The following is an 18,342-nucleotide window of genomic DNA, read 5'->3' on the forward strand; positions in this document are numbered from 1 at the left end:
CCACTAGGTTACTACCACCCTGCCTGATTTCAAACAAGATTTATTTACAGATTTATACCCATCAGGCAGTGTGAACAGGAAACGACCCTGTTTTTAATTTATTAAGTCTGGCTTCGGATATTTCTTGTAACCACCTATAGATGGCGGCACATTTGTAACGGGCAAAGCGGGTTTGCGCGAGAAGGATGGTTGAAGTCTCGCGATACTTGATTGCTTGAAACCTGCCCATGAGCCTTTGCGTGTCCTCTTTCTAGCCGGCGCCTGAGAATGGGTATGTGTTTTTGCTCTTGGGTCGAGGACACAATCGATGTCCATCCTTGTCTTCCGAGCGCCAAGTTGTCGTTTTATTTCAACCGACGTTAATCGAGCTGAAGTTGATTTATCTTAGCTTTGTATTGAGAGGATTGTCGGAATTTCCCCTCATTTTCCCGGTAAGAGGTTTTTGCTAAGAGAACGCTGACATGTTTCAAGATGGCTCCTCTCATGGTGTACATTCAGCTTCCAGACGCTTTCCATGGCCTAACGCCGTGGGTTTATTGGAAGCCCTTCGCGTACCTCGCATGTCGTCCGTGGTTTTTTTTCTTTTTATTTTCCATTTCGCCGAACTGTCTTTTGTGGAGCTTCGCTGGGCCGCCGATAGCGCGCTAGCGAAGCCAGCTAGCGAGGCGCTGGGGCTCCATGCTGCCAACTGCTTGAGTGCAAATGATGAAAACCTAGTGCGGAATCCGATGGTATAAGTGCGGATAACCACCTTGGAGAACTGATCACTCAAGCTTACAAAAGACAAACGTGTCCGCGACAACACGAGGAAACTGGAGTCTCAATTATTATCTTTTTTATTTATCTCAGGTATTTCAAGGGACAATTGGCACAAACGCCGCAAGACCGGCGGTAAGCGCAAGCCCGTCCACAAGAAGAGGAAGTATGAGCTCGGACGCCCTCCCGCGAACACGAAGGTACGGGTGCTGCGTGTGGCGTTTTACGTTTCTGCTGCTGGATCATGTGGGTGATGTAAACTAGTCCTTAGGTTGGCCCTGTTTGGCCGTTTTGGTCAAAGCTCCAGGCCTTCCGATGTTAGGATCTGTCATAGTTACACTGACACGTTTCCAGACTCGCTATTATAAGTATAGTCGTGTTCACGATGTTTACAGCAGTACTCAGGTATGCAGCCTTTTTTTTCTAATTCTAGATTGGACCCCGTCGCATCCACACAATCAGGGTTCGGGGTGGAAACAAGAAATACCGTGCCCTGAGGCTGGACGTCGGCAACTTCTCGTGGGGCTCAGAGTGTGAGTATTGTTGCATCTGTATTGGGAAGTGCGTGGTCTTTCTGTGATGATAATCCTAACCAGTTCTGCTGCTGAATTTAATGAGATGAAGAGATTTTGTTCTGAGAGAGATTGCAGGCCTGTATGCTATGTATTCAAGTCTTTGGGTGTAGTTGAGTGTAGTATTACCTGTCTGATAGGCTGCACTCGCAAGACCAGGATCATTGATGTTGTGTACAATGCATCCAACAATGAGCTGGTGAGAACCAAGACGTTGGTGAAGAACTGCATAGTCCTTGTGGACAGCACTCCCTACAGGCAGTGGTACGAGTCCCACTATGCAACTCCCCTTGGACGCAAGAAGGGAGCCAAACTGGTACGTTTTGTGACCAAGTACAGTTTCATTTGTACATATTGGTGTGGAAACTAATAGACCTCCTTTATGTGAAATCTCCATTTTGTGTAGGTTTTTTATATATATATATATATATAAAAAGGCTATGCTGTATATCCCTACCCATTATGTTTTCAAATGTCATATTCCAGACTCCTGAGGAGGATGATATCCTGAACAAAAAGCGGTCCAAGAAAGTTCAGAAGAAGCTGGATGAGCGAAGGAAGAGCAGCAAGATCAGCTCGCTCCTTGATGAGCAGTTCCAGCAAGGAAAGCTGCTGGGTGAGGATCTTTGAAATTGCTGAGTAATTCTAGGGTTTGCTGCTCAGATCCCAACATGAACTACCCAAAATTTCCCGTGTTGCTGTGTATAAATATTACGTCGTTCAGACTGCAGTGTATTCCGGTACCACCATACACAAGTTTTAAGGTACCCTGCCTTCGGCCTGTCAATCTGGTTGTTTAACTGTGCAACATTTTTTCATGAAAGAATCTGAGCGACCCTGTTGGTGCAAGCTTTCATATGATGAAATTTTATCCAGTTCTGCTACTGAATTCAGCGATGATCCTTTAAATATCTGATGAATGCTTGTTTACTGTGTTTTTATCTTTTCATTTGATGCAGTTTGGCTGTAACTTGTGCCGATTCTTTTATCCATTTTAGCTTGTATTGCATCGAGACCCGGACAGTGTGGCAGAGCAGATGGCTACGTCTTGGAAGGCAAAGAACTGGAGTTCTACCTGCGAAAAATCAAGGCCAAGAAAGGCAAATAAATGTGCAGCCTGTATTTGATATCAATAAAATAAGAAAATGCCTTTTCATGTGTGTGGGTTTTTTTTTTTTTTTTTTTAAATATATATATATATAAATAAACCTCTCTGAGACGTCCCGGTTTTCGTTGTGGGTAAAATGACCAGCTCCTAACAACCTTTATTATTAAGATTTTTGGATTTTGTGTGATGGAGGTTTGAGAAAGTTGGGCAGCAGTGTTTGTTCTGCCGTAACTGGTTTTGCCTCCTAGATTAAGTTCAAACAGTACAGATGAAATTATTCTCCAGCTTTACTTGTGGCGTTTAACTGCACTGTTTGCATACATCAGTTTGAAAGATTTGGTGTATGTGGCAAGGTGCCTTGCCTACGCCTGCCTCATGACATCAAATGTTTGGGCTTTTGGGTCACACAACTGGTTCTGTTTGGCTCATGATGATCACGTGCTGCACTTCTTTTGGTGGTGTCTGATGGGCTCCCTTTTCTCTTTCTGGGACCTTTTCAACAATTTCCCGTTCGTAGCTCAACTTGGTCTGGTCCTGCTTAGAATGCTCAGCTTTTCTGGTATGGCAGAATAGCCTCACTCGTTTTCCTCGCTTCTTTGCCGTAGTGAGGCTGGTAGGTGGCCAGACTCGAACGGGCTGGTAACTGCTTGCATCAGCTCTCTGTGAGTCGCTCTCTTCCTCAGTTATCCTGTCAAGCAAAATGGTCCTAGATGATATTTGACTTGACTTGAATAGTTAGTAATTTGTATATATGAAAATATAAATAGGAATATGTAATATGAATTATGTATATAACAATATATAATATGATGGGGCAGTGGTGGCCTAGTGTTTAAGGAAGTGGCCCCGTTATCAGAACATTGCCGGGTTGAGTCTGGAGCCACTGAAGTGCCTCTGAGCAAAGCACCGTCCCCACACACTGCTCACCAAGGGTGATGGTTAAAAGGCGAGGACACATTTCATTGTGCTGTGCTGCAGTGTTTCACAATGACAATCACTTCATATCCATAATGGAAAAAAATATGGTTGAATTTTTTAGAATTCCACTGTATGCATTTACACATGTACAGGATGATTAAAATTTGAATGAACTGCTTAAACTGTTATGGGATGTGTTACCTCATGTCATATGTGGAGCCCATGAAAGCAGGTTTGTTGCATTCCTCTGCTGTGGCCAAACAGTACGGAAGAACAAAGCACTTCTCCACCCAGTATCTGTCTTTTTCAATGGGAGGGAGATTCTGATGCATGTCATCCACAGCCAGCATCGACACCTTGGAAAAGAAATGCACTATGTATACGTCCTTTGAATACAAATAATAAAGCATACAGGCCCTGATGCCAATTAATGTATAAAGTTGCCCAATTCATGAGCAAATCCAAGAATACATTACCAGATCTGGCATTTATATAACTATTGTTGTACACATGAATATAACCTGCTGTAGCTATACACTATCCAGCTTTAATGTAAATGTTCCTTGGGCTCGAGTCACTTTCTACTGAAGTATCGCTTATGTTAACCGAGATTTAAACATACCTGAATATTGCGATCGATGAGTTGGTTAGTTTCAAAGTCATCGTCGTCTTCTCCAAAAGGATTGATGATAAGCTCCCCCACCTTAAAAGAAACGGGATCGAGCCAGGATCGATTGTGCCAAGGGAATAAGTGTGGGTTATGCAACTGTCGCCATACCTTGAGCCAGCCGGCATAGAAAAAGAACTGCAGCAGGGTGAACACGGGAACATACATATCCAGAGTGTGGCCAGGGTACTTCTGATGGGGACTCAGAAACTGACGTCCGATCAGGCAGAAGGCAAAGAAGGAGTACACGGCCACAGTGACCACCTTAAATCAGACATAATGATGTCTGGAACTGTGCTGAGAAGGGATAAAAATCCATGTTTTCCGATGTGTCTGGTTACCTGCGTGTAGACCAGTGGAATGCTGATCCAGTCGTAGTGGAAGAGCATGCTGCACTTGGCTCTGTAGTTGTTGAGCTCCTGAAAGACACACAGGAAGTGATGGAGATACGGCCAATACATCACCCCGTCCACAATGTTACTGATCAAACACCTACATCCATGAGAAGCCTGAGGGCCACGTCGTCTCTCACGCGGCCCTCTTCACGAGCCTGGGACGCCAGATTGGCGAACCATGTCAGTGGCATCCAGTACTTGTTAAAGTCTGAATACAAGTGCTCAAGTTGCTTGTGTTCTTCCTGTGACATAAATCCTGAAAAGTTGTGCAAAAGAATGGAAGTGACCTTCTGTTATAAGCTGGACAGAATTATATATATGTATATTAATATATATGCATAGTAATATATTAATATTATAGAATACAAGGAATAAGCAGAGGTAAACACAGTGAGATAGAGTACTTTAAGAGAAACAGTGTAATGTGAAAATGAGAGTGATGTTATTAATGCACTTCCAGTTCTTGGGAAAGGATAAATTGAACTTCTTTCTCAAACATCATAAATCAGATGAACCGGCATAAAAACATGCCCGGACACTTTTATAACCATTTATGTTGCTAATAACGCTTTAAAAAATGGTTTTATGCCTGCTTCGACAACATGCTCCAGTGATGGGAATCGTCTGCGGACTCTGGTGCTGACTGAACGAAGGATGAGGACAGACGAGAGGTTCGCGTAGCGCATCAGGGTGCGGCGGACAAGCCGTCCTCTCTCGTCTGTGCCGTGGACGTTGCCCGACACGGCCATCATCAGGTTGTCAGGCAGGGGGAAGCTTGTATACTGACCCCACCAACGATTAAAAGCCTGGGTGACATAGAATCCTTTACGGGTCGAAACAGACAGAGTTCTGAGGTGTTAACATCAACATCATGACAGTGCGTTTGGCCAAATGAGGAGTCACTAACCTAAAACAAAGGACATGGGAATGAAGTTTGCAAACTGCTCACTGTAAAGAGCTATTTGCTCAAATAGTCTTTGCTGCTGTTCATCAAGGTACAACCTGTGGGAATTAAGCTGAATGAATTATTCTATATCATTTCAAACTTTTATGTGTCAGACGACTCGTGTATTTGAACTGAAATACCTGTACAGCACACTGATCGCAGCGTAGAGCATACAGAAAACTAGAAACTCTTTGTAGAGTAACTTGTAGATGCTTCCCCTCCAGCGAAAAAGTAGCTTAGAGAAGCCAGCGAACCTGGCATCAGCCACTTCTAGAGTGTAGGAGACGGTCATTGCTGTGGGGACAGAACATTCAAATAGTGGTCCAAAGGTCTTGTATTGAAATACATGCATGTTTTTAATGAAAATGATGCATTCGATGAAAATATTTCCGAATTCCAGAATGTGAGTGTATTTTACTCATATTTTGTGCATTCATGTTAATCATGTAATGTTGAAAAAATAAACACATATGTATGTGTACATCAGTCTTACCTGTTTGGATGGTGTTGTCTGTGATAAAACCGTTCCAGCATTCACTTCTCCTTTTATACCTTTTGACTGCTGTTATCCACATATCCTCTAATTTATGGGTTGGGAACATCACTTTCATGGGTGTATTTTATGGATGCACAAACTTAATTTGAAATATACCAGATTATCAGATCATGCAGGTGATATTTTGCAATTTCTACAATGCTAACTGCGGAATGAATGTTGATGGATTCAAGATATTTGTGTTTATGCAACATCACACATGGACTTTATGTCAGTATGTGACTTTGTCACATGTAGCACCAGGTGTACTGTGTACAGTCTAATGTGTATGTAGATGAAATGTCAATAAAGCTCCACTTGATCTTGAGCTTGATATGGAGAATTCAGAACTATCTGGAATGGCATTTTGCAAGATGAAGCTGGAAGGCAGTCACGCTTGATATATTTCCAGGTGGTTTCCCATGTGTCCATGCTACTCAGCCATCAAACACTGTCATCTGATTTATTGTCCTGTGTCTCTACTACTCGTGCACCATCGTAAGTCCTGAATCTAGCTTCCTCACTGTGGCAGTCTTAATTTGAGACAGAGACATTTCATATTTCTCAGATATACTCCAAACACTGGTTGTGTTTATATATTAAATAATTTTAAGAAGTGTTGCGCACCTTGAATTTATAATCAGTATAACCTGCACAACGTTAAGATATAAAGCAGTGATTTACCACAGAACACAGTCGCAAATACTGGGCTGTACCTGGCAGTGTGATGTACAAGAACATGATGTTTGCTGCAGCACATGTTGAATCAAATGTTTATATTAATAAGGGCACTGTAGATGATGATCCTGAAGATTTAAATAATTTCTCCAATTTCTAAACTTCCTTTTCTGTCAAAGATTTGGTTTCAATTTCAATTTTTAAATCATTTAAATAGTAAGAACATTGCTGAAAAAAGTCTTCACAGTACAGTCTGCACTTCTGCGTGCATGAAACGACCTGCTCGGCCACTCAGAAGAAAGTGCTGTTTTAATTCTCCTGGACCTCAGTGCAACGTTCAACACCATGGACCACGGCATCCTGCTCAGACGCTTAGAACAGTGTGCCGGTGTTCAAGGTACAGCACTTTTCTGGTTCGACTCCTACAGGGGCAGTGGTGGCCTAGCGGTTAAGGCAGTGGCCCTGTAATCAGAAGGTTGCCGGTTCCAATCCCGATCTGCCAAGGAGGATAAAAGCAGAGGACACATTTTGTTGTGTGCACCATATGCTGTGCTGTGTTTCACAATCACTTCACTTTTTTTCACTGTATGAGACAGCGGAACATGTGGTTGGACCTTGCAGGTAAGGAAGCATCCCCAAAATCAGAAGGTTGCCGGTTCGAATCTTGAACCGCTTAGGTGCCACACGCTGCTCCACGGGCACCTGTCATGGCTGCCACTGCTCATTAAAGTGATCGATTAAGCATTTTGTTATGTGCACCATGGACTAAAGCTACTCGAATGCTATGAACATATGGAATGCTGGATGGCAAGCAATTTCTTGGAGCTTAACGTAAATAAGACTGAGGTCATTCTTTTTGGACCTTCTACAAATTTGAGTTCTGTTTTGGAACAGATTGCTTCTTTCTCTACTTTTATAAAACCTTGCATTAGGAATCTTGGTGTGATTTTCGACCCAGAGCTTTGTTTTGATGAGCAATTTAATTCACTTGGTTGGGGCAGTGAAGGCCTAGCTGTGTATCACAAGTGACAATCACTTCACTTCAGGTTTCTTTCAAATGCGACTCCTCTCTAAAATGAAACATATTCTCTCCTTCACAGATCTAGAAAAAGTCATTTCTGCTTTAATCTCCTCTCGGTTAGATTATTGCAATGTCTTATATACAATTTATATACGGTTTTATATTATATTACACATCCTCCAACATCGTGGTTTCTGATTCTTAAGATATCAGGCATATAGAAATTCAAATATTACATTATGAAAGTGATGTAATAATGTTTGTTAAGCATGTTGTTAAAACAAAAAAACAAAAACCATCTGTTTCTTTGTGCTTTTGCAGATGCACCCCTCCATAACTCGTAAGGAATTCGTGCCACAGCATGCACGACAGCATGCACAACTTTATATAATTGCCCACTATGCCCTGGCCTGCAGCATATGAGGTTGGGAAGAATGCGACACCATTTAAATGGGCATTTTAAAAATGCTGTCATTTTTTAAGGTAATACAAAGTGGACTAATAAAATATAACAGGGGTGACTTCATAATTAATGTGTGACAATGCACTGAACTGTATGTTAAAGCACAAGAAAGACTGATACCATTAGTCAAACATCTTTAAGATAGTCTCTTTTCACCTTTAAGTTGTCTTACAGACAAAAATAATTCTGCAGGGGCTTGTAAAGTTAGTGGCTGTGTCAAAAAATGCTGTTATATAGCCCACATAATAGCCACAATATTTCCATTGTTTGGCTACTGTATGATTTGTAGCAGTTTTCTTTTTCTGATTCCTAACTTTTACTGGTTTAGTTATTTCTAACAGATAAGAGAATATGTTGCTTATATATGCAGTCTAGGTCTGAGGGTCACTACCAATGTCTGTTTTGTATGAAGACAATATTAAGAAGAAACACTGTCTACCTGTTCCAGCACCAGAACCTCCCTACAACCAACCTGTTCCAGAACCCTCCTACAACCTACCTGTTCCAGCACCTGAACCTGCCCACAACCTACCTGTTCCAGCACCCGAACCTCCCTACAACCTACCTGTTCCAGAACCCTCCCACAACCTACCTGTTCCAGCACCTGAACCTGCCCACAACCTACCTGTTCCAGCACCCGAACCTCCCTACAACCTACCTGTTCCAGAACCCTCCCACAACCTACCTGTTCCAGCACCTGAACCTGCCCACAACCTACCTGATCCAGCACCAGAACCTCCCTAAAACCAACCTGTTCCAGAACCCTCCCACAACCTACCTGTTCCAGCACCTGAACCTGCCCACAACCTACCTGTTCCAGCACCAGAACCTCCCTACAACCTACCTGTTCCAGAACCCTCCCACAACCTACCTGTTCCAGCACCTGAACCTGCCCACAACCTACCTGTTCCAGCACCCGAACCTCCCTACAACCTACCTGTTCCAGAACCCTCCCACAACCTACCTGTTCCAGCACCTGAACCTGCCCACAACCTACCTGTTCCAGCACCAGAACCTCCCTAAAACCAACCTGTTCCAGAACCCTCCCACAACCTACCTGTTCCAGCACCTGAACCTGCCCACAACCTACCTGTTCCAGCACCAGAACCTCCCTACAACCTACCTGTTCCAGAACCCTCCCACAACCTACCTGTTCCAGCACCTGAACCTGCCCACAACCTACCTGTTCCAGCACCAGAACCTCCCTACAACCAACCTGTTCCAGAAGCCTCCCACAACCTACCTGTTCCAGCACCTGAACCTGCCCACAACCTACCTGTTCCAGAACCCTCCCACAACCTACCTGTTCCAGCACCTGAACCTGCCCACAACCTAACTGTTCCAGCACCAGAACCTCCCTAATACCAACCTGTTCCAGCACCTGAACCTGCCCACAACCTACCTGTTCCAGCACCTGAACCTTCTCACAACCTTTACTTTACTTTACTTTACTTTACTTTATTTGGCAGACGCTTTTATCCAAAGCGACTTACAATGGGAAGACACCAGCAATTCTCGTTCGATTTCTATAGAATATCAAGTATACAAACTAAGAGCCTACCTGTTCCAGCACCAGAACCTCCCTACAACCTACCTGTTCCAGAACCCTACCAATACCTACCTGTTCCAGCACCAGAACCTCCCTACAACCTACCTGTTCCAGCACCTGAACCTGCCCACAACCTACCTGTTCAAGCACCAGACACTCCCTACAACCTACCTGTTCCAGAACCCTACCACAACCTACCTGTTCCAGCACCTGAACCTCCCTACAACCTACCTGTTCCAGCACCAGAACCTCCCTACAACCTACCTGTTCCAGCACCTGAACCTGCCCACAACCTACCTGTTCCAGCACCTGAACCTTCTCACAACCTACCTGTTCCAGAACCCTACCAATACCTACCTGTTCCAGCACCAGAACCTCCCTACAACCTACCTGTTCCAGAACCCTACCAATACCTACCTGTTCCAGCACCAGAACCTCCCTACAACCTACCTGTTCCAGCACCTGAACCTGCCCACAACCTACCTGTTCAAGCACCAGACACTCCCTACAACCTACCTGTTCCAGAACCCTCCCACAACCTACCTGTTCCAGCACCTGAACCTCCCTACAACCTACCTGTTCCAGCACCAGAACCTCCCAACAACCAACCTGTTCCAGAACCCTACCACAACCTAACTGTTCCAGCACCTGAACCTCCCTACAACCTACCTGTTCCAGCACCTGAACCTGCCCACAACCTACCTGTTCCAGCACCAGAACCTCCCTACAACCTACCTGTTCCAGCACCCGAACCTTCTCACAACCTACCTGTTCCAGCACCCGAACCTCCCAACAACCAACCTGTTCCAGAACCCTACCACAACCTACCTGTTCCAGCACCAGAACCTCCCTACAACCTACCTGTTCCAGCACCTGAACCTGCCCACAACCTACCTGTTCCAGCAGCAGAACCTCCCTACAACCTACCTGTTCCAGAACCCTACCACAACCTACCTGTTCCAGCACCAGAACCTCCCTACAACCTACCTGTTCCAGCACCTGAACCTGCCCACAACCTACCTGTTCCAGCACCAGAACCTCCCTACAACCTACCTGTTCCAGAACCCTACCACAACCTACCTGTTCCAGCACCAGAACCTCCCTACAACCTACCTGTTCCAGCACCAGAACCTCCCAACAACCAACCTGTTCCAGAACCCTACCACAACCTACCTGTTCCAGCACCTGAACCTCCCTACAACCTACCTGTTCCAGCACCTGAACCTGCCCACAACCTACCTGTTCCAGCACCCGAACCTCCCTACTATCCTACCTATTTCCGCATCTGAACTGCTCTGTGGGATGTGAGATGTCTGCACATAATAAGTTGTCCTGAGAGGTTAGGCATACTGTCCTGAAATAAGGAGTATGCAGGAGTATGAAGATATGAATACAGAGAAAGATGTGTTTGTCGATAAAGATGATTCCATTCTCTTTTGGGTTTAGCCATGTGCAAGATATGCAAGGTTTTGTTTTGTTTTATAAGATTAATAATGACACAAGTGAACAAATATTTAATTACATTTTACTCTTCGACCACACATATAAATACTGCATATATTAAACAAAAATATCTTATAAAAGTTGTGACGGTCACATATTTTTGGTCTGTGGGAAGTGGGCAGCCTGTCAGTGCCCAGACCATATGCCAAACACTGCAACAAACAGTGGGGCAAAGTATTGTCCCATGTAAAAAAAATTCTTTTAAAGAATTTATTTGAATAACGGTGCAGAAAATAAGTGTTTTGTCAATAGCAAAAGTTCACCTGAATATTTTGTAATGTGACCTTGGTTGCCAATGACAGAGGTCAGACATTTCCTGTAGGACTTCTCCAGGTTTGCACACACTGTCGCTGGTATTTTGTCCCATTCTCCCATTCAGATCTTCTTTAGAACTGTGATATTTTGGTGCTGTCTGTGTCTCACAGTTGAACTGTACCCATGATGAAAATTACACAGTTTGCTGAAGACTAGCAGACTAAGGACATGGATACTGGAACCATGTACTGTGGTCTGATGAGACCAATATAAACTTATTTGGTTCAGATGGAGTCAAGCAGGAGTGGCAGCAACCAGATGAGGAGAACAAAGACAAGTGTTGCCTACTGTCAACCATAGTGGTGGGAATGTCATGGTTTGGGGCTCCTGGAGTTGTATGAACACGTACTGTAACAAACTGGAGCAGAGCATGAGCCCCTCCCTTGGGCTGCAGGCCAGTGTATTGACCACAAACAATCTACCAAGACCACTTCTGCCATGCCAAAGAAACGTAGAGTAAAGGAGCTGGACTGACAATGCATTTCTCCAGACCTAAAACATACTGAAAAAACTAAAACCTAAGGTCTCTAACATCCACCAGCCCTGTGATGTCGTCAAGGAGGAGGAGTAGAGGATTCCAGTGGCAACCTGTAAAGCTCTAGTAAAGTTCCATGCCCCAGAGTGTTAAGGCAGTCCTGGGAAATAATGGTGGCCACATAAAATATTGACACATTTGGTACAATTTGGACATTTTTACTTTTGTTGCCAGTGGTATAGACATTAACACATGTGTGTTATACGTAAACTAATTTACATTGCACCAAAGTGTCATATCTTCAGTGTTGTCCCAAGGAAAGATATAATAAATTATTTTTAAAAATTTGAGGAGTGTACTCACTTTTGTGAGATACTCTAGCTCTATAGCATAGTGTTGTTAAACTGATAATGAACTGATAAAGGAAATGAATGACAGTATGGCCATCTGGAACCAGTTTGAATTTTACCTTTTCTTTTTACTTTGTCCAGGTACATTGTTTTGACTGCATCAGCAAACTCAGTTTTTGATGTTGGACTTTTGAAACTGTGGAGTATAACATCCACTGAGGTGGTCAACACTGAAACAAGGTGGCTTTCAGGTCAAACCCTTTCATCTGTGTTGTGGGGGTGTGAGGTGGGGTGCTGAACTCTGGGAACCAGACAGAAGCAGTGGTTTCAGTATGACTGGGTAACCCAATGCCATAATTACATACTCCCACATGGACTGAAATAAGAGCCTGGCTTCATGGCTGTTGCAGAGTGATTTGGGCTTGGGGAGTCATGGGGCAATCTGGGGACATTATGAAATCATGTAATGGCATAGCAGAGCTCAGAATGAGTCTGCAAATCAACAACAACATTTTACTGAAGTTTATAGGCTCGTCATTCATAAACCCTACAAAAGCAGATACATTCTTGAAATAGAGGAAGCTGTAACTAATAGTCAATGGCCAATATGTTTCCTTTTTTTTAAATGCAGAATCATCTTGAATGCAGAATGAATCTTGAATCTTCATGCAGCATGAGTGTGTTCTATTGTCAAGCATTGTTCATCACAAGTGGCATACATAGATAAAAAAGTAGTAATAACGATGATATGAATTAACATACTGAAATAACTTTTACAGATTATAAATATTTGAGCCATCTTAATTCATACAAATATGTCAGTTACATTAAACCTGTTCAGTATTGAACACTGTAAATGTTCTGAAATATAATTTTATTTTGATCTAATCCGACTAAACTAAAAGAACACAAAAGAGAGCATTTTTAAAGATTTTATATTTATTTGTTATAACAAAATATTGCTACATTGGAGTGGTCTGTAATTCACAGAAAAAGGCCTCATCAGGCATTACAAAGAGAGAACATTTTGGTCTTGAATAGTTCCACACAATAAGAAAATGAAATGAATTACTGATATTTTTGTGGCATGGCTCAAAAGGAATTTTATTCCTTTGCAAATATTGCAGTTTGTCAACAAGATACCCTTCAGTGTGGATAAAATGTAGGAAACAAATCTGAAAGAAGGAAGCTTAGTTAATCTTACAATTTCCTTGAAAAGCCAACCAGATGAGTGGAGAGATGTTGTTGTTGGTGGTGTTTCCCAATTTTTCTACCCATAAATACGAGGCCACCATATAATTCATCATTCATTTTAAGGAATGTTATAGAAATGTTTGCGATATTACATTGGTTTGAAGTTGCCTCATCGTCTTGCACAGATGCATTGTTCATTAGATGGTCTCTCAGATGCTATCAGATGAATAGCCATTGTTTTGAGCCTTTACCTTTTTCACACGCCCTTATAGCCATAAAAATAGACACATGCACCCATTTGCTGGAAACAGCATGTGAGCTAAGCAAAAAAAACACCCTTATACACACAGGCAAAGCTGTCTAGATGAAGTACAGCATGTTGCAGAAGAATGTTACGCCATTGGCAGACAGAGCACTACAGATGTAAATATTTGGATGTCCATGCTTGGAGAAGCTTCTCTGGGTTAATGGGGGAGGGTGCATCATTTTTTTTCTCCAGCCCTCAGCTATACCCCCACTCTGGGAATGTCATGGCAAACCAGTTCCCCAAAAACCCATCCAGTGCTTTGACATTAGGAGTCCAAACAGCTCCAGGCTCCAGTAAAATGGTTTTGGATTTGTGTCATGAGAGGTCCACACTCTCGTATTCTCCATGATCAGAGTCCTCGATCTCAATTTCAGGCACCAGGCTGTAGTACTCTGTGGCCTGGGTCAGGTAGGCCTTCTCTCGGTCTGTCGAATCCTTCATGACCTCAGAAACACTGACTGTCTCCAGGTCCTGCTTGCTACTTTGGCCATGAGGCTCCTGCCTGTCCGCAGAATTAAAGGTCGGTGGACATGTCAGAGAGTCTACAGAGCCCAGCTTGATCTCCACTTCCTCGTAAATGTCCCGGGAGCTGCCCAGCAGTGCAGAAGAAGGCCTCAGCATCAACTGGTTCTTTAAGATACCATCCTTGCTGCTCTCGCTGGGCAACGAGAGCACTCCGGACGTGGTCAGTTTGGAATGGTGCCGTTGGCCGTTACAGTCCAAAGATTGGTGTTTTTTTCCCGAATGTTTTTTCCGAGTCGGACCAAATGCTAGAGACTCCTTACTCTTACTCTTCCGACCACAGCACCAGCAGAGCACCAGGCCCAGCAAAAGGAGCAGCGGCAGCAGAATGAAGATGGCGGTGAGCCCAGCTCCATTACAAACAACGCTCTGCCGCACTGACCACACACTCAGACCAGCCACACTCTGTGGAGAGGCACAGGTCAGATTCCCCAACAGGACTTCCAGGCTGTTGTTGTTCTGAAGACCTTCCCTTTGTAATGTCTCCACCATGGAGCATGTGCAGTCCCAAGGGTTGTGGGACAGCTCCAGCTGCTGTAAGCTCCGCCTGAACAGGACTGTGTTGGGAACAGACTGGAGACTGTTCTCAGAAAGGTTCAGCTTCTGGAGCTCCTCTGAATCTCTGAGAAACTTTTCAGGTAAACTTTTCAAGAGGTTCTTGCTTAGGTCCAGCACTTTTAAATTAGATGCGTTGGTTAAAAAGACTTCAGGCAGGGAGGACAGACTGTTCTGGCCCAAGTAGACCTCCCTCAGCAAGGGGGGTGCTTCCGCTGTGTCTGTGTGAATCTGTGTAATGTTACAGTTGGAGAGGTCAAGGATTTCCAGGGTGGGATGTCCCAAAAATGCATCCCACTGCACATGGCTGAAAGCAGAGCCAGAATAGTTCAGGCAGCAGGCCCCAGCAGGCATCTTCAGAGGAAAGTCTACCAAGATGGACGCTCCTGGGCATTTACAGCCATTTGCTTTTCCATCCATCAACAGCACTGTGCCCACAATAAGGGTGGTCCATATAGACACAGTACCTGAAAAATGTATTTTGTTAATAAGTGAAGAAAACTAAAAACAACAACAACAACAAAAAAATGATACCTCACAAACTACACACATTATGATTGGTGACACAAAATTTCATGTTCTATGAGGGACAACTGGAGGCTCTCTGTAACCTTTGGCATCAACACCACATACCCTATATATACCCTATATTTACCCTTTTATTTAAGTTTTGGATACTTGAATTTCATTTTCAGTTTATTAATTTACCAAGACTAATTCAGTGATATATTGACTATTAAAAATGAATAAGACTTTCCACTGGACAGCGTCTTGTCTGTGCTCCTTATTTGTCTCTGTCTATTTGGTATGACACTGGTCTGCATATTTAGTATTTCATTTTTAACTGGCCCTTCATTGACATTTTATTTTGAGCATAAGATGCTTTAAAGGAATTGGTCACTGTCATGATCCGGTCCGGAAGGGGCAACTCCCCTGTTTATCCTGTATTATTATGTTTCCTGATTGTTTTCACCTGTGTAAGATTGTATTAAGCTGCCCTGTTTGTGTCTGTTCACCACTGTTTGGTGAGGTCTGCCCTGTCCTGTTCTCTCTCTAATAAATCCCTGTTTCGTGACGTTGTGCGTATGCGTCGTTCCTCGCCATGTCCAGCCATCGTTCCAGATCGACTGCCTCGCCATGTCAAACCAGTGTGACAGTCACATGTACTCATCACATTCGCTCTACTCCTCTCTTCTCTCAGGTGATCCTCTTCCGTGCCCACAGAGAGAAAGGTGTGGGCTACACTGCCTAGCAACGTTCCCAAGCCCTCTGAGCTGTTGCTGCCAGCCTGGTTGTTGGCATGGCGATCAAGAGGATCTGGGATCAGGAGTCCAACTCATCATGCACTGGGAAGCAATAAGGCCTCTCATCTGTACATCGCACAGCAGGGCTCAGAAAGGATCTCAGGCTGCAAACTGAAATGTACTTATTAATCATGCCCACTGTGATATTACTATGAAATGCACTATGACAGTATGCAGGCATAACATTTTAGACTTTGAAATGGCGTCAGAGTGCAACCTTTTTTTCCTCTCCCAAGTTAGACAGGGCCGTGTATGTGAGTTTCCCCTTCCTCTGCACAGCCTGCTCTGACATCACACTTTCCTGATATCAACAATGGGTCCCGTACCGTCCAGAAGTGTGGAATGCACAAGTTCCCAAAACAAAGCAGAGAGCTGGGGCTCTACATTCAAACACCCACTCTTATAGTCTTCATCCGTATCCTTACAAACTGCATGAAAAGGCAAAAATTTTCCACAACTCACGTCCCACAGCCAAGCATTTCCAATCAACAGTTTATTGAGGCCTTATATTAGTTGTCACTGGTGACTGTATCTATAGCCAAACAGAACCTATAGCAACCAAGCTCACTCCTCTTGTTTACTTGCTTGTTTAACCTTTACCCCCATTTTAGCCCAATGGAAAAGCCCAAAAAATCGGCTTTAAGGAATGTTATCAGAACTGATGAGTAACTCAATATTTCAGGTGCCCTCTTTTGTCTTTCTGCATGAGTAATGACATTGTGCTGTAATTCTGTAATCTATCAGCCAAATATCTAGATTAGCTGACAGCCACAGATATGTTTGAACTGGCCCACAACTGATTTACAACACTGCAAAACAGGCTGTCACAGAGCAATTCCAGATTCGGACCCTGTAGCACAGTGGAAGCCACACTTCCATCACAACTGCCGGCCTCCGCTGACCTAGCACTGCGGCATTACATTTACAAGTTGTGTTACTGAACGGAGACCTTCTGTTGGGTGTGGATATGGACGGAAGATAATCGGTCATTGCTGTGATGACTTAATACAAAGGCCAAAAACGTATTTACTTGTAAGATGTCCGTGGTTTTTTATCGAGGCCTGGTGCAGTCCGTAAGGTTAAAGGTCAGGGTGATAACGTTTCAGGCCTGCTTCTACAGGTTTGGCAATGTGTTTGTTGTCCATGCCCCACATTTAGGAGTTTTATTTCACACACCATCCAGGCTAGTAAGAATAACACAGATGCTTCCCTCCCTCCACACAGCACGGTACAGCGAGTAAACACGAATAATTCGCAACATGTAAAGTACAGAGTAACCTTTAACCCCCACCACATTATCATTCATAAAACTGCACGCTGCTTGGCTGAGTGCGTGAGGGTTGAACAACAAGTGCAACTCTTTCCATCTCTTACCTTCAGACGGCATGGCTGAGGGCTGCGGCTCGCGATGAACGGGACGGTCCCTGCTCGGGCGCGCGCACGAGAGGGAGGCGGGGCCGCGGGCGCGCGCGCGCGCGCGCGCTCTCTCTGGGCGTGTCGGGCCGCGGTACAACGCGAGGTGCCGGAATGTGGAAATTCGGCTTCTCCCTCCGAGTGAGGCAATGCTATCCACCCCAGAAATATGGGGTATCAGTTATTGTGCTTATCGAGATGTGGTCCGGAATGGTTTGGGGCTTTTTTTGAGCGTGTGTGAAAATATGACATAAAATTCCCCATTCTACCTGGAAACACACCATGATAGTGGCTGTGATTAATGAAGAAACCACATGTATTTAATTCACCATATTGTTTACACCGTCCTGTAAATAAATCACTGTGGCGGAAATGGCATTTTGTGTTAACATGCATTACACACAAAATACACTATTTTAATTTAAACTCATCAAGTTGTTGTCACGTTGATTTGATTTACTTTCAGTTTTTGAATTGTTTTATTATCTCATATACAAACGTTTTCCTAGTTTGAGTCTCAATTACGTTTACCAAGTAAAAACGCCTAAAACACTGACCCCAAAAACTGTTCTGTGGAAATGACTAGAAATCCCAAGGCACAGATCCCAAGGCACACGAAAAGGGAGTTAGTCAGCATAAATTTATTTCAATAAAATCATTCTTGGTGAGGACAATTTATTAATATATACGTCAATATGGTACCGGATGAGTTGTGAGTAGCATTTGAAACAGGAATATGTATTATTCCTAACAACTAGCAGAAGATGGCGCTATAATCAAGAAAATAGAGCAAACA

General features: G+C 43.7%; 3 protein-coding genes and 2 non-coding genes across 5 annotated transcripts; 3 read left to right on the plus strand and 2 right to left on the minus strand.

Moving 5' to 3' along the window:
- Positions 1–231: 231 nt before the first annotated feature.
- On the plus strand, positions 232–2,482 carry rps8a (ribosomal protein S8a). The gene is made up of 6 exons (XM_028977190.1): positions 232–271; positions 850–956; positions 1,190–1,289; positions 1,469–1,644; positions 1,815–1,944; positions 2,327–2,482. The coding sequence occupies exons 1-6, from the start codon at positions 268–270 to the stop codon at positions 2,434–2,436; spliced, it is 627 nt and encodes a 208-aa protein (XP_028833023.1). The 5' UTR covers positions 232–267; the 3' UTR covers positions 2,437–2,482.
- LOC114789426 (small nucleolar RNA SNORD46) lies at positions 1,000–1,105 on the plus strand. Its single transcript, XR_003749677.1, has one exon. It is a non-coding gene; the product is annotated as a small nucleolar RNA SNORD46 (small nucleolar RNA).
- Positions 1,328–1,400, plus strand: LOC114789425 (small nucleolar RNA SNORD38). Its single transcript, XR_003749676.1, has one exon. It is a non-coding gene; the product is annotated as a small nucleolar RNA SNORD38 (small nucleolar RNA).
- A 202-nt stretch (positions 2,483–2,684) lies between the features above and the next one.
- best4 (bestrophin 4) lies at positions 2,685–5,654 on the minus strand. Its single transcript, XM_028977610.1, has 9 exons — positions 5,503–5,654; positions 5,324–5,418; positions 5,006–5,239; positions 4,518–4,672; positions 4,363–4,440; positions 4,133–4,285; positions 3,977–4,057; positions 3,556–3,710; positions 2,685–3,124 (listed from the first exon to the last, which is right to left on the minus strand). The coding sequence occupies exons 1-9, from the start codon at positions 5,652–5,654 to the stop codon at positions 2,839–2,841; spliced, it is 1,389 nt and encodes a 462-aa protein (XP_028833443.1). The 3' UTR covers positions 2,685–2,838.
- Positions 5,655–13,226: 7,572 nt separating this feature from the next.
- On the minus strand, positions 13,227–17,570 carry LOC114788830 (uncharacterized). The gene is made up of 2 exons (XM_028977752.1): positions 17,508–17,570; positions 13,227–15,296 (listed from the first exon to the last, which is right to left on the minus strand). Exons 1-2 carry the CDS (start codon positions 17,518–17,520, stop codon positions 14,068–14,070), a joined length of 1,242 nt encoding a protein of 413 aa, XP_028833585.1. The 5' UTR covers positions 17,521–17,570; the 3' UTR covers positions 13,227–14,067.
- Between the last annotated feature and the right edge of the window lie 772 nt (positions 17,571–18,342).

The sequence above is a fragment of the Denticeps clupeoides genome, chromosome 4 (genome assembly GCF_900700375.1).
Source record: "Denticeps clupeoides chromosome 4, fDenClu1.1, whole genome shotgun sequence".
NCBI lineage: Eukaryota > Metazoa > Chordata > Actinopteri > Clupeiformes > Denticipitidae > Denticeps > Denticeps clupeoides.

Coding starts and splice junctions, on each gene's coding strand:
- best4 (XM_028977610.1), bottom strand. CDS start 5,654: ATGACCGTCTCCTACACTCTAGAAGTGGCTGATGCCAGGTTCGCTGGC. Junction 4,058..4,132: donor TCTATGCCGGCTGGCTCAAG/GTATGGCGACAG, acceptor GTTTCTTTTAAG/GTGGGGGAGCTTATCATCAA. Junction 3,711..3,976: donor TCATCGATCGCAATATTCAG/GTATGTTTAAAT, acceptor TTCTTTTCCAAG/GTGTCGATGCTGGCTGTGGA.
- rps8a (XM_028977190.1), top strand. Junction 1,645..1,814: donor GCAAGAAGGGAGCCAAACTG/GTACGTTTTGTG, acceptor GTCATATTCCAG/ACTCCTGAGGAGGATGATAT. Junction 1,945..2,326: donor CCAGCAAGGAAAGCTGCTGG/GTGAGGATCTTT, acceptor TATCCATTTTAG/CTTGTATTGCATCGAGACCC.